At 27.0% G+C, this 19,698-nt stretch overlaps 2 protein-coding genes across 7 annotated transcripts; both read right to left on the bottom strand.

The window, feature by feature from the left end:
* Positions 1-23: 23 nt before the first annotated feature.
* On the bottom strand, positions 24-5,706 carry LOC130669295 (glutamic acid-rich protein-like). 5 transcript variants are annotated; one of them, XM_057472096.1, is made up of 10 exons: positions 5,446-5,706; positions 4,863-4,904; positions 4,532-4,729; positions 3,702-4,441; positions 3,556-3,622; positions 3,233-3,307; positions 2,620-2,817; positions 2,205-2,552; positions 1,853-2,040; positions 24-332 (listed from the first exon to the last, which is right to left on the bottom strand). In XM_057472096.1, exons 1-10 carry the CDS (start codon positions 5,495-5,497, stop codon positions 318-320), a joined length of 1,923 nt encoding a protein of 640 aa, XP_057328079.1. In that variant the 5' UTR covers positions 5,498-5,706; the 3' UTR covers positions 24-317. The 5 variants fall into 5 exon arrangements, with proteins under 5 accessions (XP_057328079.1, XP_057328081.1, XP_057328080.1 ...); XM_057472098.1 differs by having other exon boundaries at positions 2,620-2,814; XM_057472097.1 differs by having other exon boundaries at positions 25-332; positions 1,853-2,037.
* A 1,134-nt stretch (positions 5,707-6,840) lies between these two features.
* Positions 6,841-18,699, bottom strand: LOC130669540 (ras GTPase-activating protein 3). 2 transcript variants are annotated; one of them, XM_057472493.1, is made up of 13 exons: positions 18,549-18,699; positions 15,592-15,712; positions 14,862-15,476; positions 14,448-14,783; positions 14,174-14,375; positions 13,093-13,311; positions 12,891-13,015; positions 11,717-11,848; positions 11,614-11,655; positions 11,371-11,477; positions 11,031-11,274; positions 10,578-10,919; positions 6,841-10,003 (listed from the first exon to the last, which is right to left on the bottom strand). In XM_057472493.1, the coding sequence occupies exons 1-13, from the start codon at positions 18,601-18,603 to the stop codon at positions 9,454-9,456; spliced, it is 3,090 nt and encodes a 1,029-aa protein (XP_057328476.1). In that variant the 5' UTR covers positions 18,604-18,699; the 3' UTR covers positions 6,841-9,453. The 2 variants fall into 2 exon arrangements, with proteins under 2 accessions (XP_057328476.1, XP_057328477.1); XM_057472494.1 differs by lacking the exon at positions 11,614-11,655.
* Positions 18,700-19,698: the final 999 nt, after the last annotated feature.

Genomic DNA, 19,698 nt, shown 5'->3' with positions numbered 1-19,698 from the left:
TACAAATATTTTTTTTATTAACAACAAAAAAAAACTTTCCTCTTATGAAAATATTCATTATACAGTACATAAACTATATTTATTTAATTATACAACATATTTTTCTTTATATTACTGAGCAATATCTGAGCATTTTATTTTTAAATATTTGTTAATTATTTTAAAAAAATAAAATCAATGCTAAAAGCAATTATCTAAAAATAATTTTTGTATTTAATAAAATTTAATCATGCATAATTAAAAGAAAAATATATTTTCATAAACATATAACGTTTTTTTATATATTTAAACAATTTTAAAAAATTATAATAATAATATTAATTATCTAAATCCTGTAAAAAAAAGATAAGTATTATTGCTTATTTATTTTCAAAATATCCCGCGTCAAAAAAATTCGTTCCAAAAATGTTCCTGACACTGAACTTTCAAAATTGAGACAATGGGTGCATTTCGAAATGCACTGCGAGCAGCTTAGCGTAGCGCAGCTTAGCAGCAGACCGTGCAAGTGCAGCGTAGTAGCAGCACGATTTTTGCGCAAAACACTTGCGTGTTTTTTTTTAACTATTTTAAATATTTCTATCATATTCTGCCGCCATTTCATTTTGATTCACGATTTTTAATTTTTCTCCCATTTCTAATAAGTTATTTTTCGAATATCAAAATTTACCGCGCAAGTAATCAGGATAATTAATAAATTATTCATGAAAATAAAAAAATTCGAGTAGACTTTTAGTCTAATTAATATAATTATTGACACAAATAAATTTCAATAAAAATAGTAAATTTCAATTTTGACATTTCGCGCCAAGTTGGCGCTACTGCGTGTCAATGTATTCAACGTTCAAATTTTTGCTAAAGCGGGGGCGATCGAATAATTGCAAAATCGATTGCTTTGTATCAACTGGCGGTCCAATAGCGTCAGTCAGTATCATCGACAAGGGCAGTAGTAGTCCAAATCTTTCTTTACGTTTAAATTGAAACACAGTATTGCAGTTAATTCGCGGAGTTATCCATAAATTTTTTTGCTCATAGTCATTGTTTAATTAAAATGTGCGGTGTTTGTAAAATTTAAATTGTGCAAAGTGACTGTGGTGTCGTTAAGTGTTGAGTATTCGGTGCTAGTGTAAAGTGTTGCGAATTGCTGATGCTGATGACTTCCAAGTTTCTGAGCAAAATCATCTGGCATCGTCTGGTGGGAAATAGCAGTCAAGTGCAATGGACTTGGAGCAATTTAAATTAAATCTCCAAGTGTATTAGGACACCCTTCTGCATATTATTTCCCCACCAAGGTTTGTTCGAACACTTGCGTATTTTTTTTTAATTTTTTAAATATTTTTCTATCATATTCTACCGCCATTTTATTTTTACGTACGATTATTAGTTTTCTCCAATTTCTAATTAATTTATTTTTCAAGTAATAAGAATAATAAATAAGGGTGCATTTCGAAATGAGCTACACTACATCTGCTCGCAGCGCATTTCGGAATGCACCCAATTCCGAACTTTGTTACAAGGATATATTAGTTGTTATTAATTAATGTTTATTATGACCATCATACTTTGGTACTTGAAAAAGTTGGGAAACCAACGAAACGTTGTATGATGGCTATAATAAACATTCATTCATAACAACTAATATATCCTTGTAACTGTGATTGAATTTATAATCATTTTTTTTAACTTTAAAATAATTAAAAGTGTGAAAAACACACAGAAAAAGCCGACATCAATTGCAAATTATTCACTTTATAATTTTTTCCAAGTTTTGGAAGTTCACTGTCATGAACGTTTCTGGAACAGATTTTTTTTTAACACGGAATACTAATTTAAAAGTTAATTGGTAAATTCTTACCCGCGCTAACCAGTGTTCAATTTCATCTTGGATATTCACATTATCATAATCTCCAGGATGAATGGATTCAAAAGCTTGACGACCACCTCGAGGAGGCGGATGAACTTGACGTTCTCTCGCAGATTCTTTTTCTTTTAATTTTTTATCTTCAACACTAGAATACACTGCCTTCGGAGCATTTATACCTGCTGACATAAAAAAGTATATTATTAAAAAAAAAAATTGTTAATTAAATTTAATAAAAATGATTTTAAAAAAGATCCTCCATGCTGATTATAGATAACATACAAAAAACTTAAAATTTATAATTAACTAAATCACCTCTAAAATTCACAAATAATTTATTATTTACGTTTCCAATCTCCTTCGTCGTCTTCCTCTTCTTCTTCTTCATCTTCGATTTCTTCTTCATCCTCCTCCTCTTCCTCTTCTTCGTCTTCTTCTTCTTCTTCACTCTGACTCGGAGTAGGCAGTTTTCCATACTTAGCTTCCAATTTAGCAACCAATTCGGTGTCATCAACTTCTTCAGCTTCAATGTCTTCCTCATCATCCAGTTCTTCTTCGTCTTCCAAATCTTCTTCAGCTTCTAAATCATCATCCAAATAATCTGACTCGATTTCAGTCCCAGAAAATCGTTCACTTTCCGAAGTATAAATTTCTTGTGGTTCATTTTTTGTTTTTGAAACATTTTTTTCCACATCTACCATAATAATTTTAAATCAATAATTATTATTTAATTACAAAATAAAAATTATTATTTTTGTTACCTCGTAAATTTTCAACTGAACTCAATGGTTTATTAACCCTCTTAATATCTTGTTGCAAATTTGTATATTTAGATTTTAAATCTTGATAAGTTTTTGCTTGTTGTTGTTTTTTATTACTATCCCCAGTTACAATTAATTTTTTTGGTATTGTTGGCGGTACAATACTATTTCTTCTTTTTAATTCCATTGTTTCTTCTGCTTTTAATAAAAGAAAAAAAAATTAATATGTAATATTTTATTTATTATTAATTTTAAAAATTAAAATTTAAATTTACAACACAATGACGTAAAAAAATTACAATTGATTATTTTTGTATGTTCCATTTTATATACTTACGTTTTCGGTTAGTTGATGATCACATAAAACATGCTAACATGTATATATTATTTGCTCAAGCACACTAATTAATAAATTATTAAAGAGCAAAATGACGTGATATTTCTTTAAAAAAAAATTCCCCGAGCTTTGTTTTTGTTTGCAATTAATTTATAATGAAGATCATAATTAATAAAATGATAATTGTTAATACGCTTGCGACAAAGATATGAATTAACATTTACAGGAGCTTGTAAAATAACTTAAAAACGAAAAAAAAAAAAAAATTACAATTACCATTTTTCCACCTTCTAACCAGAACAATATGAGCGGCAATGACTAGTGCAACACCAACTCCAAATTTCACTGGCACTGCAATCACCATATTATATTTTCCGCAATTTATTTATTTTATTAAATACATTCTATTTTTATATATTATTATATTTATTTGTTTATCATATTTATTAACAATAATAATAATTTCCTACTTTATTTAACAATACAGTGATTTGTAATAAAATAAATTTTTTTAAATTAAATACTATCTAAAGCATGGAGGACCTTTTAATTATTCTTAAAAAGTTTTTTATCTAAGGTATAAAAAAAAAGTGACTCACCACTTGTTTCGTCTAATACGTCTTCGTTTTCTTCTTTAGGTACTTCGATACCTTCAACTATTTCCATCTATTAACAATACAAAATAATAAATTATCACACATAATTAACTCGTGGCAATCTCATATGCAATAAAAATTAAATTTACTTTTTCAAAATCCTCTTTCTCATGAATTCCTGGCATTCCCATAAATTCATAATCTGTTTCTTCATCTTCTTTAGAGGGCGAGTGTACGCCCTCTACACTAACATCTACATCAGGCGCTGATATATTAGTTATATCATCTTCATCTTCTTCATTATTCTCATCTTCTTCCTCATTTTCATCATTATCATCATTTTCTTTATCTGCAGATTCATTTTCATCTTCTAATTCATCAGTTTCATCAAGATTTTCATAAGTTTCATTATCATCATCTTCAAAACCTTCATCTTCATCATTTTCAACTTTAGATACATCGACTTCATTATCATCTTCTTCTTCTTCCTCCTCTTCTTCTTCCTCTTCATCATCCTGAATATCTTCTGAATTTTCTTCTTCATCATCTTCAATATCTTCTGAATTTTCTTCTTCGTCGTCTTCAATGTCTTCTGAATTTTCCTCTTCATCATCTTCATCCTCTATATCTACAGCTTCTGATTCATTTACTTCATCATCATCTTCTTCATCTTCCTCGTTATCCTCTTCTTCAGATCCAATACCTTCATCTTCATCTTCATCATCATGATCTTCTTCATGACTTTCTTTATCATGATCATCTTCGTCCTCATGCTCAACTTCTTTACTATTTTCTTCTTCATGCGGTTCATTATCATGACTCGGAAGAATATCATCTACCCATCCATCAAAAATCATCGCCCATTTTGATGAACTTATTGGCGTATCCACTACATAAAGAAACACTCCATTAATACCAACAAATCAATTAAAATAAAAAGTTTGTTAAATTAATTTTATAAATAAAAATAGCTTCTTACCGTCAGTAGTACCTCGATGCTCTAAAATAATGACTCCAACAAGACCAATCAATACTGAAAATAATGCAAAAAATATAATCTTCGCACACCAATGACCTCCTGTTGATCCTTCTTTGTAGACATGTATCGTAACATTATCCATTGCATGCTCAGCTGGATTTACTAATTGCGGGGGTGGAGTTCCTGAATCTTCGTCTTCTATATCAAAGAAAAAATAATAATCCATTTTTACTACTACACATTTTTAAAAATAAACTCAACAATAATAATATAATATATTGAGCTAAAGATTATTTCTTCAATGAAAAAAAAAAAAAAAAAAAAATCATACCAACGAGAATTTGTATCCTTTGTATGTGGTACTCTCCCTCAACTAAAAATTAACGAATATATTCAAATATTTAAAACTTTTTTTTTGTTAAATTTTTCTTCAGTACTTTTATAATTTTTAAAGATAAATGCTTTTGAAGCGGCTCATACAAATTATTCTATTTTTGTAGCTGAAAGTTTCGTCTGACAAAGTATCGAAATGCATTATTTTTTCTATTCTTAACTTTGCTTTCATTAATAATATTAATTAATTAATTGAAACTCAATAAAAAAAAAAATATAATAAATAATCAATTTATTTATTTTTTTCTTTTTAATAATAAAGCTTTCAAAAATATTTAATGAATTTTGAAGAAAGTTGCGTTTTTGCAATAAATAGTTAAAAATTTTAAAAATAAAAATATATTTAAATATATTGCAAAAAAATCTAAGTATTAATTATTTATTTAATAATTAGAGTTAGTAAAATATAAAAAAAAAACTTTTTCTTCTATTTTCTGTAAAGATAAAAATAAAAAAATAGTTATTGCTAAAAATATCTTACCGCAGTGAGAGCGTGTTACGAAAGATAATCATTTACTTGCCTCTTTTACGTCTTTTTTCTTTACGTTTTCTCGGTTGTACATCACCAGACATTATTAAGTAATTAATTAATTAAATAATTATATAAAAAAATATAAAGCTAAGAATGATTAATTAACAAATAATTATCTTTGCTTAAAGTTACTAGTTTGAATAAGAAAAAAAAATTAAAAAGATTTACTTAATGATAAAAACACAAACTTAGAGAAGAAATTTTATTTTACGACTGCTGAACATTCTGATGAAGAACTGCGTAAAGCAGTGCAACCTATTTCAAATTTGAAATCCCTACTGTAATCTAGAGTCACTAGTAAACTATAAATAATAATAATAATTATAGGAGAGAGGAGGGCAAAACGGGGTACCGTCAAAATTTTATAAAAATTTTTATTTTTTTTAAATATTTTTCAAATATTCCAAATTCACTTTTGAAAATATGATTGAACATAATTTTCAATTTTTTTTCAGTTTTGGAAAAATTTTGTTTTTGTAAAAAAGTAGTATGAAATCAATTTGATTTTTTTTTCTTATCAATTACAATAAAATAACTCCCAGGGTCAAATTACTTTAGATGTATTCAATAATCAACTCGAAAATATTTACAATTTTTTACATTTAATTAACTTTTAATAATTTTTTGATCTATTACTTTAAGCAGTATATAAGTGCTTCTTTAAAAATATCTTCTTTGGAATTGAAACTATTTAAATCTTTAACTTTGAAGTTAATAATAAATAGTGATTAACAAATAAAAAATTAATAATTTAAAGTAGGTAGTTAAACTTTTTTAAAAATCAAAAGTGTCAGTAGAAAAATGTTAATGACTTTTGTTTTATGGTAAAAACTATTAAAAATTTTTTTTTCTTCCTTTGCATCCAATAATTATGTGAAATTGAATTTTTCTTTATGTCAATCCTTTACAAGAAAATTTAATTTAATCAAATTTATTTAATATTCAGAAATTTTTTTTTTCACCTTTTTCATGAGTGTGAATGCAGCAGACATCCGACAAATTTAAAATCATTAATAAATAGAGTAAACAATTAATAAAATAATATTTACAAAAAATGCACTTATTAATTTAAAAATTTTTTAAATGCGCATTTTTAAAAAATTCTATTTTGTTAATTATTTACTCTATTGATTAATAGTTTTAAATTTGTTTGATTGTTACATTCACACTCATCTTTTTTCAGGGGGTGACCCAATTTGCCCGCAAAAAACGAAATTTTTTTTTTAACGGCAGCTGAAACTTTTTTCTATTTACTTTGAATATCATTAGAAAAAAAGATTTAATGTATTTGAGTCCCCGAAAACTTAGTACCCCGTTTTACCCCCTGTATATAAATATCCATATTATATTAAAAAACATTTTAAATAAATAATAACAAAATAAGTAGAGAAAACATTTGTTTTTTATTGCGTTTATGGTATGTACAATATTATGATTCCAAAAAGAAATAATGTTTAATAATAATCGAGTATTATTTTACAATATTTTAAAAAATAAATAATTCGAGATTATCTACGTGTAAAACAAAATTTATTAACTTTTTTCGTTTTACATATTTTATTTTTTTTTTTAATTTTCGGTCATTTGATTGATTCCTTAATGTGGGTTTTATTTTTCAAGGCACAATCTATCCTAAGAATTTACTAAGAGACACAACAATAGTAATTTCATGAACACAACAAAAAAGATGATGTACAAAATCATTACTAAATTATTAATACATAATATATATATTTTAATATAAATAATACCGTTGATAAGTAGAATTATTTTTTAATTATTAATTATTATCATACATGTATATTATATATGTCTAGTCGCATTTTATTTTTTGTTAGTCTTGTTCAATTAATGATTTAAAAAAACAAATTAAATATATTACGGAAGTTTCTTTTTTAATTTTCTTAAATACAAAAATTGTAAATCAAGTTTGTTTTTATTTTTAATAATTTAATCTCTTGGGTTCATAAATTTAAATACAGATGTATAAATAGTTAAAGTATCGAAAAAAAAGTAAATTGGACCTCATTGTTAATAAACAATCAATTCAATATAATTAATAAAATCAAGTAATTTATTTAAACGCAATAGCGTAATGTAGATATGTGCATTAAGATTTTTGTCAAGACTAAATTTAAATAATTTATATTATTAGTTTTTTTGTAAATTTTTATCAATTATCTTATAATTATATAAATCTGTACACTAAATAATATTTAAACACTAACGGACAATAAAAATTATTACTTATAATTTTTTTTTAATTTAATTCTACAATATTAATAATAATTAAAATAATCATAAAGAGAGACAACGAAATAATTTGTTTAGATCTATATAATAAATCTATATATCTGGACATAGATGAATTCTGTACACTGTACATTTATTGGATCAATCTTATAAGTTTTTCTTTTTTTTTTTTTTTAATATCCAATAAGTTATAATAAGATTTATATTAATTAATAATATATTGAAAATTAACGACAACTTTTTTTCTTGGTATTATTAATTGGTGTTTTACAATTCACAATTAACTTATTTAATATCTCAAGGCTAATTATTAATTAACGCTTACTACAATGGAGGGATTCTACACCGATTTTTTAAAAAATATTTTTCTAACGACACAAAATTTATAATTTTCATTTTAATTTATAATTACAATTATCAAGCCTCTTTTTTTATTTCACTTTACGTCAACTACTGCTTCAACGTATTCTCAATCTTCATTATTAAAGATTTATTGTTATACTTTTTTTAAATTAAATTTTATAAAAATAATAAATGCAAATATTTTTCAAATTTTTTAATTAAAAAAAAAATATCTGCAATTATAATCATAATTACAAAGAAAATATATAAATAAATAATTAGTCTAGATTTTATGTCATTTAAAAATTTTTGTTATCTACTTTTATAGTCGAAAAAAAATAATAATAATAAATTAGACTACATTAGAGACAATTTGTAACAGCTGTTCATAAATTGTTTATCTTTGTGCTCAGTAATAAAAAAAAAAAATTGCGCGACGTATCGTAAAAAAATTATCAGATCCTAATACCTACAATCAGTTCAAAATTAGATCTTTTTATTTAATTTAAATGTAATTAGAATTAATGAATAAAAACAACTTATCAATTCAAGAGATCGAGCTTGATTATGTAGTAGCAAATAAATTGTATGAATTTTATTTGCTATTTATTATTATTTTTTTAAATTTATTTGGTCTTATCGTTAAATAAACGAAATCATTTACTTAAAAATGAATTTTTTTTTTTTAATGACTCATTAACTCCAGTAAAAAACTTCAATGAATGAATGATTGAAAGAAAAATATAAATTGATGATATTTAATTTTTTTTATCAAAGTTAACGTTGCGTTAAACTCATTAATTAGTTTAATTGAGCACCATTATTATCGTGATCATATAAAAGATAAACTTTGATAAATTGAGATTACGTTTCTTTTTTTTTTTTTTTTTTTTTTTATGTAGTCCATTGACACTTTAATAATCATCAGCATTATTGAATTTACAGTTTCTTACACTTGTCACGTTTTTAGAAGTAATAATAATTAATAGTTAAAAATAATAATAATAATAATAATAATAATAATAAATCGTGACAACTTTTAAAATAAATAAAAATAAATAAATAGTAAAAGATTTTTTTATAAATAACATTCGTTATGTTTTGTTTGTTTTTCCTAACACTTAAATTAATTAATAAAGTAATTAATATCAATTATACAAATGTGCGTATTAATAATAATTATAATATTAATAATAAAATAATTAACGTAATAATAACAATAATTGTAAGGGATGAAAATGAACAGATGAGTTATTAATAATTGATGATTTAACGTATAAATTTAAACAATTAGCATTCAAGTGCGACATACATTAATTCCATGGAAGAGAAGAATATTATTTTCACTGGTTTTTGTTATATTATTAATTAATAATAATTAAATAATGAATAAAAAAAAATTTCAATTATTTCCACGACCACTCATAGAACTAGATGATATATCAGACGCATCATCTCTTATTCTCCACGATAATGAACTGTCATTATTTAATTTTTTAACATTATCATAATTACTCAATTTCCTAGACAATGAACCCGATAAACTGACACCCTCAATGCATAATAAATTATTCATTTCCATTCGCCTATGATTTTCTAAATTTTCATTACCATTTCTTTCAACAACTCTATCTGACTTTAATGTATTATTCAAACTACGGTCAAATTTATTGAGATCATTTCGTTCTGTATTACTCTCATAGAGTTTTAATGTATTATTTTCATTTTCGTACCTACGATTTATTGAATCTGAATCCAAACACTTTCGTAATGACTCATCGTATCTACGATCCGTCTCAATACGACGTGTAAAACCGTCATAGAATCCCGCTTCTATGCATCGTTGATTGAGGCCATCAGAGTCTGTATAGGCAGAACGTTTCGTAAGCTGATTATCAAATCCGGCTCTTGCAGCTAAGTGGAGGTAGTTGTCATCACCAATTGGTGCTTGTCTATGTAACACAAAAGTTAATTATCACTATTTAAATAATCATAAATAAACTGAATCGGGATGGCCACAAAGAAATGATTTCAAAATTCCCTGATATTTCCCGGTTTTCCAGTAAAGTTTTTCACATTTTTCTCTGATTCCGAAATTTTATTCGTATCTGGAGTATCTGGAGTAATCAAAAATCAATTATAATTATCGAAAAATTTTATTTAAGCCCGAAGACCGTTTTTAAGACGAGCAAAAATTTTGAAAATTTTTTTAGGATTACTTCAGGACCGTGCATAATAAAAAATTTCAAGATCAGATCTAAAAACTAGACACTTGAAGCTACAATTTGTTTTTTTTTTTTTTGTACGACCATTTTCCTTCTAACATCCTGTCGAAAATCACTTAGAAATTTTCAATTTTCTCAATACCCCTTAATTTTTGTGACTAGTGTATTATTGAAAAAATTTTAAATTTTTAACTGTGCCAATTAAAGTCCCGGATACTTTTCGAAATTTCCTGACGTTTCCCAATATTCCTGGTTTGTGGCCACTCTGTAAATGATAAAAATAAAATAACAATATACTCACTTGCTCCCATATTTGGTGTCACGAGCTAATTTCCTAAAGTAAGCACGATGTTCATGTTGCAATGCAAATGCAGCCTCTCTTAATGCAGTGAGAGTTTTAAAACACGAAGGTACATCTTCAATGGGTGAACCACCGCCTGGTAAAACACACATTTCACTGGCACCATAGACTGCTTGACATTCACATGCACTCATCAGTGTCTCTAATCTCGGCATATTCGTGAAGATAAGTGAATGAATCCTCTGAAGATCGCGGTCTGGATCCAGGACCATTCTCAAACCTGCTTCAATGCCTGGAGACACTTCACTGCAGCCTGGAGCTACTTCAGAAATTGCTCGACAGCTAGAGAAATTAAAATTATTACTTAATATATTTGTATACCCAATTTATTCTAATATGTCTATATAAATATATATAGCAGTTATTTATGGTAAGAAATAAAGCACTTCTTACCACAGCCAGTGGCCGTTGATGTAAGCGCTCGGATGATACCTCTCTAGTCTGTTACTGTTTGTATGACAGATTTTAGTAAGTATGTCAATCCATTCTTTTTCCTCAACGCAATTACCAGCTTGTACATATAATGCACGTTGTGGTTGTACTATTTGAAACATATTTTTCATTTTAAATGAGTCTTCATGTAATCTCTCCACAGCCAATATTTCTTCCAATAATATTCTACACAATGGCTCCTTCCCTATTTGATTATTTTTAAAATATTTTAATTTAACAGTTGTAATTATCATAATTAATTTATTGATAATTAAATAAATAAATAAATAAATATGATTACCTTTTGTTTTTGAGTAGGTCAAATCTTGCGTAGTCAGTCTAAAATATCTTTGTTTAAAATTCTTACGTCCAAAACGTTTACGACCTTGTGCTCTTTTGATCATTACTCTAAAAATAATATTTATCATTTAATAAATAATTCAATCAAATAAAATTTATTGGATTTTCATTTAATCTAATTAATCAATTGATTGATTTATCAAAAAATTATATTAAGAGACACAGGCGATATTTGAGTACCAACCTCTTGCCACAATTTGTAGAATGCGTAAAGAGAAAATTTATACTATTAAGAATACATAATTTAATATAAATAATAGTTATGATAAATGATTACAGAAACTCACCCTTCTTTTAAAACTACTGGTTGTTCTTGAAGAATTGTCGGTCGTTGCCGAGTCATGCCACTACTACTACTAGTTGAAATTAATTCTAAAAATTGTTTTACAGCTTGTATATGTTTTTCTGTATAAAATTCTCTGTAATTCAATTTATAAATATTTAATAAATAATTATAATTAAATTTACGGACAATTAACAATTTTCAGATTTTTTCTTCAAAAAATCAATTACAAAAAATATGCACATTAGGGTGGTCGTTAAAAATTAAAACTTCTCAGACGTCCCATAAAAAGCTTCTTTTTAGTGAAAAATACCCGGGGAATTTGGTTTTTTCTTTTTAAGTAAAAAAAACACGTGCCTCAGGACGATCAAAGTTCATTTCTCGATACAATCGCGGTTTTTTTTAAATATCTCATGAAATATGTATGCAGATTAAAGAAAAAAATCATAGGGACAATTTTGTAGGAAATTAAATTCTTGAAAAAAAATGTCACGTTCATTTTTTTAATAAAATGTGTATTTATGAAGATATTTTTAAAAACTTTTATTAGATCTTATGAATTGAGCGCTTTAAGGATTAGAAATATTGAAAATAACATTTTTCCAAGTATATAGAAATTATAACAAGCATTAATAAATGATATGTTACGAGTTACGAAGTTGTCTATATTTAAGAAAAAACGTTATTTTTAACATTCGTAATCCTTAAAATGCTCAATTGATAAGATCTAAAAAAGTTTTTTTAAAATATCTTCATAAATTCACATTCTATAAGAGAAAATGAATACGATCTTTTTTGTCAAGAATTTAATTTCCTACAAAATTGTTCCTATGATTTTTTTCTTTAATCTGCGTATTTCATAAGATATTTAAAAAAAGCCGCGATTGAATCGAAAAATGAACTTTGATCGTTCTGAGGCACGTGTTCTTTTTACTTAAAAAGAAAAAACCAAATTCTCCATGTATTTTTTCACTAAAAAGAAGCTTTTTATTAGGCGTCTGAGAAAATTTAATTTTTAACGACCACCCTAATGCACATGTAGAAAAAAAAAATAGGCGCAATTTTTTTAAATATTTTTTTTTTTATAAGTTATCGTTTTAAAAAAAATCTAAAAATTATTAAACGTCGGCTAACTTGAGTATAATTTACAATTATACTTAAATAATATTTATAATTACCTATACACGCCTTCCATGTACTCTTCTTTACAGACACTTCCAGCACCACCTCGACAACTAACCAAATTTCCTAAGCTCTGGATTGTCTTTGAAATAAGCGTTAATGTTCTATTTGTTTGAGAATCCTAAATAAAAAATATATAATTAAATTTAAATCTTTAATCGATTTAAAAATACAATAATGATAATTAAAAAAACGTACAATTTGTTCAGTTGTTATGTCAAATAATCTTGGGCCTAGTATCGCAGGAGCGAAAAACCTGAGAAATATAAATCCACTGATAACCGAGTATCGCACTTCTTTATTCTTTGGGAAATAAGTAGCAGCAAGTTCTCTCAAGCACCAAAACATTTCACACATTAATGGTGGACACCTTACGCCTGATGTCGTTATTGCTGTAAATACACGTTCTACGTACTCCTAAATTTAAAAAATAAATAAATAAATCAACAATACTCATCCAAATAGTAAAAACAATTAACCCTTCGTCCGTCGCGCTATAGGCGCAGCGCTGCAATTTTTATTTAATGACTATTCAAAAAGAAAATAAATTTCCTAGTCTTTTGAAATTTAATGAGTTCTTCTATACTTTTTAGTATCGAATCAGTGAATGATAATTTTTTTATCGTATATTTTAAATATTTAAACAAAGCGGTAATTTGCCGCTGACGCGAGTAAACGGGCGTTGAATTTGTACGGATATTTTAGTAAAAAAATTCTAAAAAAAAATACAATAGAGAAATTGCATGTTTTGTAATTAAAATTTTTAAAGGTTTTATAATAATTGATTACTCGGTTAATTTTTAAACTAAAAATTGTTTCTTAAAAATGTAAATTCAAACGCTAGTGACGTCATTATATCGGTTCCGCGCCATATTCCATATTTACCCTATCAGAATCACAACAAAAAGAAAAGCGTAACTTTCATTGGTTCTCATCTCCAACAGAGGTAATGACGTCATAATCAATTACAAGCCGTTTATTTTGCGCCAAAATTTATTCTTTTTTTATAATTAATTTATAAAAAAAATGAAAATTTTGTCTTTAAAAAAAATGATTAAAACATATTCTAAAAAAGTTGCTCTTTCATCGACAAATTTGTAATGATAAAAAATTCAATTCATGCAACGTCTGTATTGTCTAGTCGTATAAGCTTGTGGTTTGAATTTTGAAAAATCATAATTATGATTCATGGCAACACCACAATATTAAATACATGGCGGCGCGACGGACGGAGGGTTAAAATTAAAAATAAATTCCAAAATAATTACAATAGAAATACCTTTAAATTAGCCAAATTAGTTTGAATTGTATTGGCATCTTTAACTCGCGTAGGATCTATTTCACATGGTTTTTTTTCGAGAAAAACCTGCTCCATAGCTGGCCTCAAGGTACTATGAAGATAATGAAGTCCAGCTAATCGCATACCTTCATCCATCATCTTACTGACCAGCGTATTGCCACGGAAAATTGTCGTGGGATCCCTAAATATAAATATTAAATAATAAAATTCATACCATAAATTAAAACTACTAATTAAATAAATATAAACTCACGTTAATTTTGAGATTTCATGACTAGCTAACGCTCTCATAACAGATACTAGTTGCCCATGATGTACCAAGACCCTAACCAAAGGTTGAGCAGCTTCCATTTTACTGGCAACTATTTCGCCAAGTATATAAACCGCTGACGACGTTATCGGTTGAATGTTAACACTTTGTAACAATAAACTACGTAATCTATCATACATTTCAGACGGAAATACATGGTCTGCTGTGTAATGTATCTTCAAACGTAACGACCCAAGATCTGGTAGCGTTCCCGGTGGTGTTGAATTCTGTGTTATTTTACTTGGACGGTGTTTGGCTGCCCGCGGTTGCAGGAAATACCTGCAGAAATCCACAGTAAATTATTTAATTGAAGCCCTATGCTAAGTGTAAATAATAATTTTCTTTTTCTCAACTTACCAAGCAGTTGTTGTGCTAGTGGGTTGTTTTTTCAATCCTCTTAAAGTAACGCGAACTTCACCAAGAAATGCTGATTGCTCACCCATTCCTGGCGAAGCGTGCCAAAGCCCTACAACAACTTCACCAACTTCTCCACCGTCAATAGAGTAGTGGGAAACATCTTTGTCTTTTGGTTCAATCAATTCCGGTTCAAATATAAATATTTCATTAAAGTACGGCGACACAGTCTTTTTTTTAACTTTTGTACGTTTACTTATTTGTTTACCATTACTGTAAATCACCGTAACAATTGCAAATGGATCACAACCACCATTTTTAATAGTCAATTCACTACACTCAATAACTCGTACTGTTAATTTAGGCTGTGCGTGATTAACTTGGGGCTGTAGTGCAAGCTCCAGATGTGCTTTACCCTGTACTTCTGAGTCAGCATCAACTGGCCTCAATGGAAACCAATGCTCTTTGTTATGGTACGTTGCTAAATCTTCACGTTTAATCGCCACTTTTCCCAGGATCTTATCTTGTTTCAAGTGTCTGTCACGGTCATAAACGTAAATACCGAGGTAGCGGAACTTTCGCGGCACCTCAAACTGGAACTCTTCACCAAAGAATGGACTGAAATAAAAAAAAAAAGGTTTAAAGTTCATGGATTGTAAATAGGCTTTTTAACGTCACCCATTATTCATAATTTATTGACTTGTTTATTAGATAGTAAGATTATAATAATTACTTGAGAGTTCGTTCCATCGTACTAGTGCGAAAGATTTCCTCCTGATCAAGTGACAGTGCACAATAGACATCTCGTGTTCCTGGGGATCCATGGCCTCGACTTAAAAGATTTTTTACCTCACCTACAAACAAAATACCCGACATTAAAACTTGTACTCTTTGATAATTAAAATCCTACTAATTATACATATTAATGTTTTTTCTATACTTAAAACTCATTAGCATACATTAGCAATTAATAATAATAATTGTAACGATAATTACTAAAAAATAAATGTCTTTTTCCTCATAACGTTATCGTTAATTACGACCAATTTAACTTTGTTAACAAACAAAAAACCAAGAATATCTTTTGCTACTAAGTTCTCATTCATTTATTGATAAAAAATATAAGCTTTTATTCAAATCTTATTTTTTTGTAAATTTCAATTCAATTATTTTGTTCATTCTCATTACTATCTAATCTTACTACTATTGTTTATTATTATTTTATTTGTTTATAGTTTCAAAATATATATGTTTGTTAAAACATTTATATTTGTTTTGATCGCTAATTAAAATTTACAAATAATTAAAGGCACATCCAATCCATATCAATAAAAATTATTTATCAGTAATATTTCACTGGTATTATGCACCAGCATCTTCAGAAATCTACAATATTTAGTATTTTATTTTAAAAATGCGTTCAACTTATATAAAAGATTTTTTCTTTCGATTTAAGGGTATTCTCAAACAGTGTCCCCACTTTTTAAAAATTTTCAATGACTTTCAACTGTCATAAGCGTATCAAAATTTTATTACTAATTGAAAAAGAGTCAAAGCATTAATTGAAAAAATGACAATTTTGCTAAGATGTAGAATTTTAAAAAAATTACTTACGATTGATATCAATTGGGAATTAAACGAAATTTGGAAAATGAATTTCAGTAAATCTTGATGTCAATTTTATAATTCGAATTTTTAAATTTTGCGGGCTAAAATTTATTCAATTAATTTCGTTTATCTTCTAATGGATATCGACTGTAAGTAATTTTTTTTTTAATCTACACCTCGGCGAAATTGTCCGTTTTTCAATGAAAGTTATAGTTTGTATTTAATTAATTGATAAAATTTTAATACGCTTCTGACAGTTGTCATTGAAAATTTTTAAAAAGTTGGGGGCACTGTCTGAGAATGCCCTTAAAAATTGTAAGTAGAATATTTATAAACAACTTAGTATTACAATTTAATATTTAATACATACATTAAAAACATAAATTATGTAAAATTTGTCAAAAATTTAAAAAAATAAAATACTAATATTGTAGATTTGGTCTGAAGATGCTGGTGCATATAAACCAGCGAAATATTACCAATAATTTAAATAATTTCTATCAATTTGGATCGGATGTGTCTTTAATTATTCTCAAATTATAATTATTATTATTTTGTTTATTTTTATTGCGACACGAATAATCTTGCATTCTTAAACGTTCCAATTTGAAATTCGAATAGCATTCATTGATTGAGCTATTGACAAGTCTCGACACTGAGTCACAGTTCACAGATGCTCCAAACGTGCGTTCATGAATGAAATTATAATCATATATAATAATGTGCATCAAGAATACTCAGTGTCATAAAAGTAATATCAATAATATATACAAATATTTTCTTTTTCACCTGTCAATATTATAATCTCCAATCATTCTGTTTTACTAATAATCAATCGTCAATCATTCATTATCATTATCATTCAAGTAATAAAAAAACAATTAATACAAAAATAATTATTCATTGTTACTCAAATCTATACATTCATAAAATTGTAATTCACGTTAATATTAAATGAAACAAAAAAAAAACCCAAACCACAGAGTAAATCCCTAACTTTTTTCCGTCTTCCACATAATTTTATACATTTACAATTATTATATATAACATATATGTATATATTTTTTTTATAATAAATTTTTTCACACTATCAATCATTGTACTTTAATTCTTTTGATATTATAAATACGTTATACAAGTTGAGAGGAAAAAAAAAAATGAGCACATGCTCGATTAAATATCCTGTGGGCATGCACTACACCGTAATATATACATATATACATATATATTTATGTGTAAAGGTGGAGTATAGTTTAGTTGTATCGAGACGATGACGAGGGCGAAGAGAAGACGTAAGAGGGAAGTGAGTGCGATCCACGACGACGCGTGGGAGTGTAGAATCAAGAGAATGTACGTTTACGCATTTTATTCTGCACGTCTTGCAACATTTTTATATTTATATAAATATACTTTTTTCATCACCGCCATAACAAAATTCATCTATTAACATTTAAAATAATAATTACTAATATTTTAAATCACCAGTCGTAAAGTTTAAATTCAAACAAATTCATCACGAGACCTTTAACCGTAACTACAAAAAATATTTATTAATTAATATAAAATATAATTTAAAAAAAAACAGTAACAATAAAAATTTATATATATGTTATATTTATAAATGTAATATAAAAGTCAAAATATTTTTGAGTCTTCCGCCCAGGCAGCACAATCGAGAGAGGAAGAATGAGAGAGGATGAGAGCGTGTGAGTGAAAGAGAGAATGATAAAAAGAGTGAGAGAACCTCTGAGACTCCATTGAACTCGCGTGAACACTTTTTTTAATTTTTAAATTAAATTTATATATATGTATATTTGTAAATGCATGCGTACATACGTATATCTGTGTATAATGTATATATATATATATGTGTGTCTGAGTATGTATGTATAATATTTATATACTTCTAAATATGTATATGCATGTATACATATATGTATATATATTTGGGGTATGTATATGAAGATAGAACATTGATAAAAAACACTTAATAACACAGTGATATAGATACACAAGTACACAAATAAATAAACTATAATATTGTATTGATAAATGAAACACAATAGTGAGTAAAATTCGTACCGATTTTAATTTTTAGCCTCTCCTCAACGCGAACTAGGCGCGTCTCCTCGGCCATGTTACCTCCATGACACTACTGAGTGACTACACGAACAGAACGCAAGCAACCAGCGGTTCGTTCATTCTGTGAATGGGTTTCGTACAGGGACGTAGTATTAAATTGTCTGTACCCAACGACAAATTGTGTGTGGGGACTGGATAGTTCCCACTAGCTCTTTGTAAATATATATATATATACAGTAATACACCTATATTTATATATATGTATATATTGAAACACCGCTTATTCTACACTACTCTTACTCTATTTCCTCTTTGCCTCTCGCTCTGTCTTCCTTTAAAATTATCAACTTCCGTATAAACTGGCAAAAAATTAAACAATCCCACTCACGAAAATTTCATATTTTTTAAAATTATAAATTGTAATATAAGTTATATCCTATTTTAGTTACTATGTTATTTTTATTTTACGTAATATCATTGTTTTAATAACTTCCACATATTTTTTAAATAATTAATAAATTAAATTAAATTATATTATTAGAGAAAGCGTTGAATTTTTACATGATCATTGCGGTAGAAATAATTTTAAATAAATATATTTTAATTTACTTTTTTAGTATGACATTTTTGGAGTTTTTATTTTGAACGTTAGGATAAAAATTAGCGGGGAGCTTAAAATTGTATGATCTCGCGCGAATTCTCGCGCGGTTTACCGATGCCAATAACTACTGCTAAATTAACAAATATACCTTATGTATTGTTAATATTCATATATATACATAAATATATATATAAATGTATGTATGTAGTATTAGAATTTATTGTTGTCTTAAAAAAATAGGTAAATTCATTTGTCGGCGGACACAACCTGTAAGAGTGGTCGTATAACCATCATATATATATAAATATATGTATGGATACATGTATACATATATATCCACAAACTTATACATAGCACAAGCCATTTCCTGATGGCGCAATGGTCCGCTTCCTCTCCTAACTCACTCGCTCGTTCGCTATCTTTTCTCTTTCTCATATTTTACGCGACTCTCTCTCATATTTTATATATACGATAAATGTTAAATTATTTAATTCCATAATAAATTTTTTAAAAAACCCCTAAATGGCATTATACATACATAAATTTAAT

Source organism: Microplitis mediator, chromosome 6 (genome assembly GCF_029852145.1).
Source record: "Microplitis mediator isolate UGA2020A chromosome 6, iyMicMedi2.1, whole genome shotgun sequence".
Classification (NCBI taxonomy): Eukaryota; Metazoa; Arthropoda; class Insecta; order Hymenoptera; family Braconidae; genus Microplitis; species Microplitis mediator.
Note: the sequence above shows the minus strand (reverse complement) of the source record. Positions and strands in the feature narration are given on the sequence as shown.

Coding starts and splice junctions, on each gene's coding strand:
- LOC130669295 (XM_057472096.1), bottom strand. CDS start 5,497: ATGTCTGGTGATGTACAACCGAGAAAACGTAAAGAAAAAAGACGTAAA. Junction 4,905..5,445: donor AGAAAAAAGACGTAAAAGAG/GCAAGTAAATGA, acceptor GTTAATTTTTAG/TTGAGGGAGAGTACCACATA. Junction 2,818..3,232: donor GGTTAGAAGGTGGAAAAATG/GTAATTGTAATT, acceptor TTTTATTAAAAG/CAGAAGAAACAATGGAATTA.
- LOC130669540 (XM_057472493.1), bottom strand. CDS start 18,603: ATGGCCGAGGAGACGCGCCTAGTTCGCGTTGAGGAGAGGCTAAAAATT. Junction 11,849..12,890: donor TACATGGAAGGCGTGTATAG/GTAATTATAAAT, acceptor ATTGAATTACAG/AGAATTTTATACAGAAAAAC. Junction 10,920..11,030: donor ATCAACGGCCACTGGCTGTG/GTAAGAAGTGCT, acceptor TAATTTCTCTAG/CTGTCGAGCAATTTCTGAAG.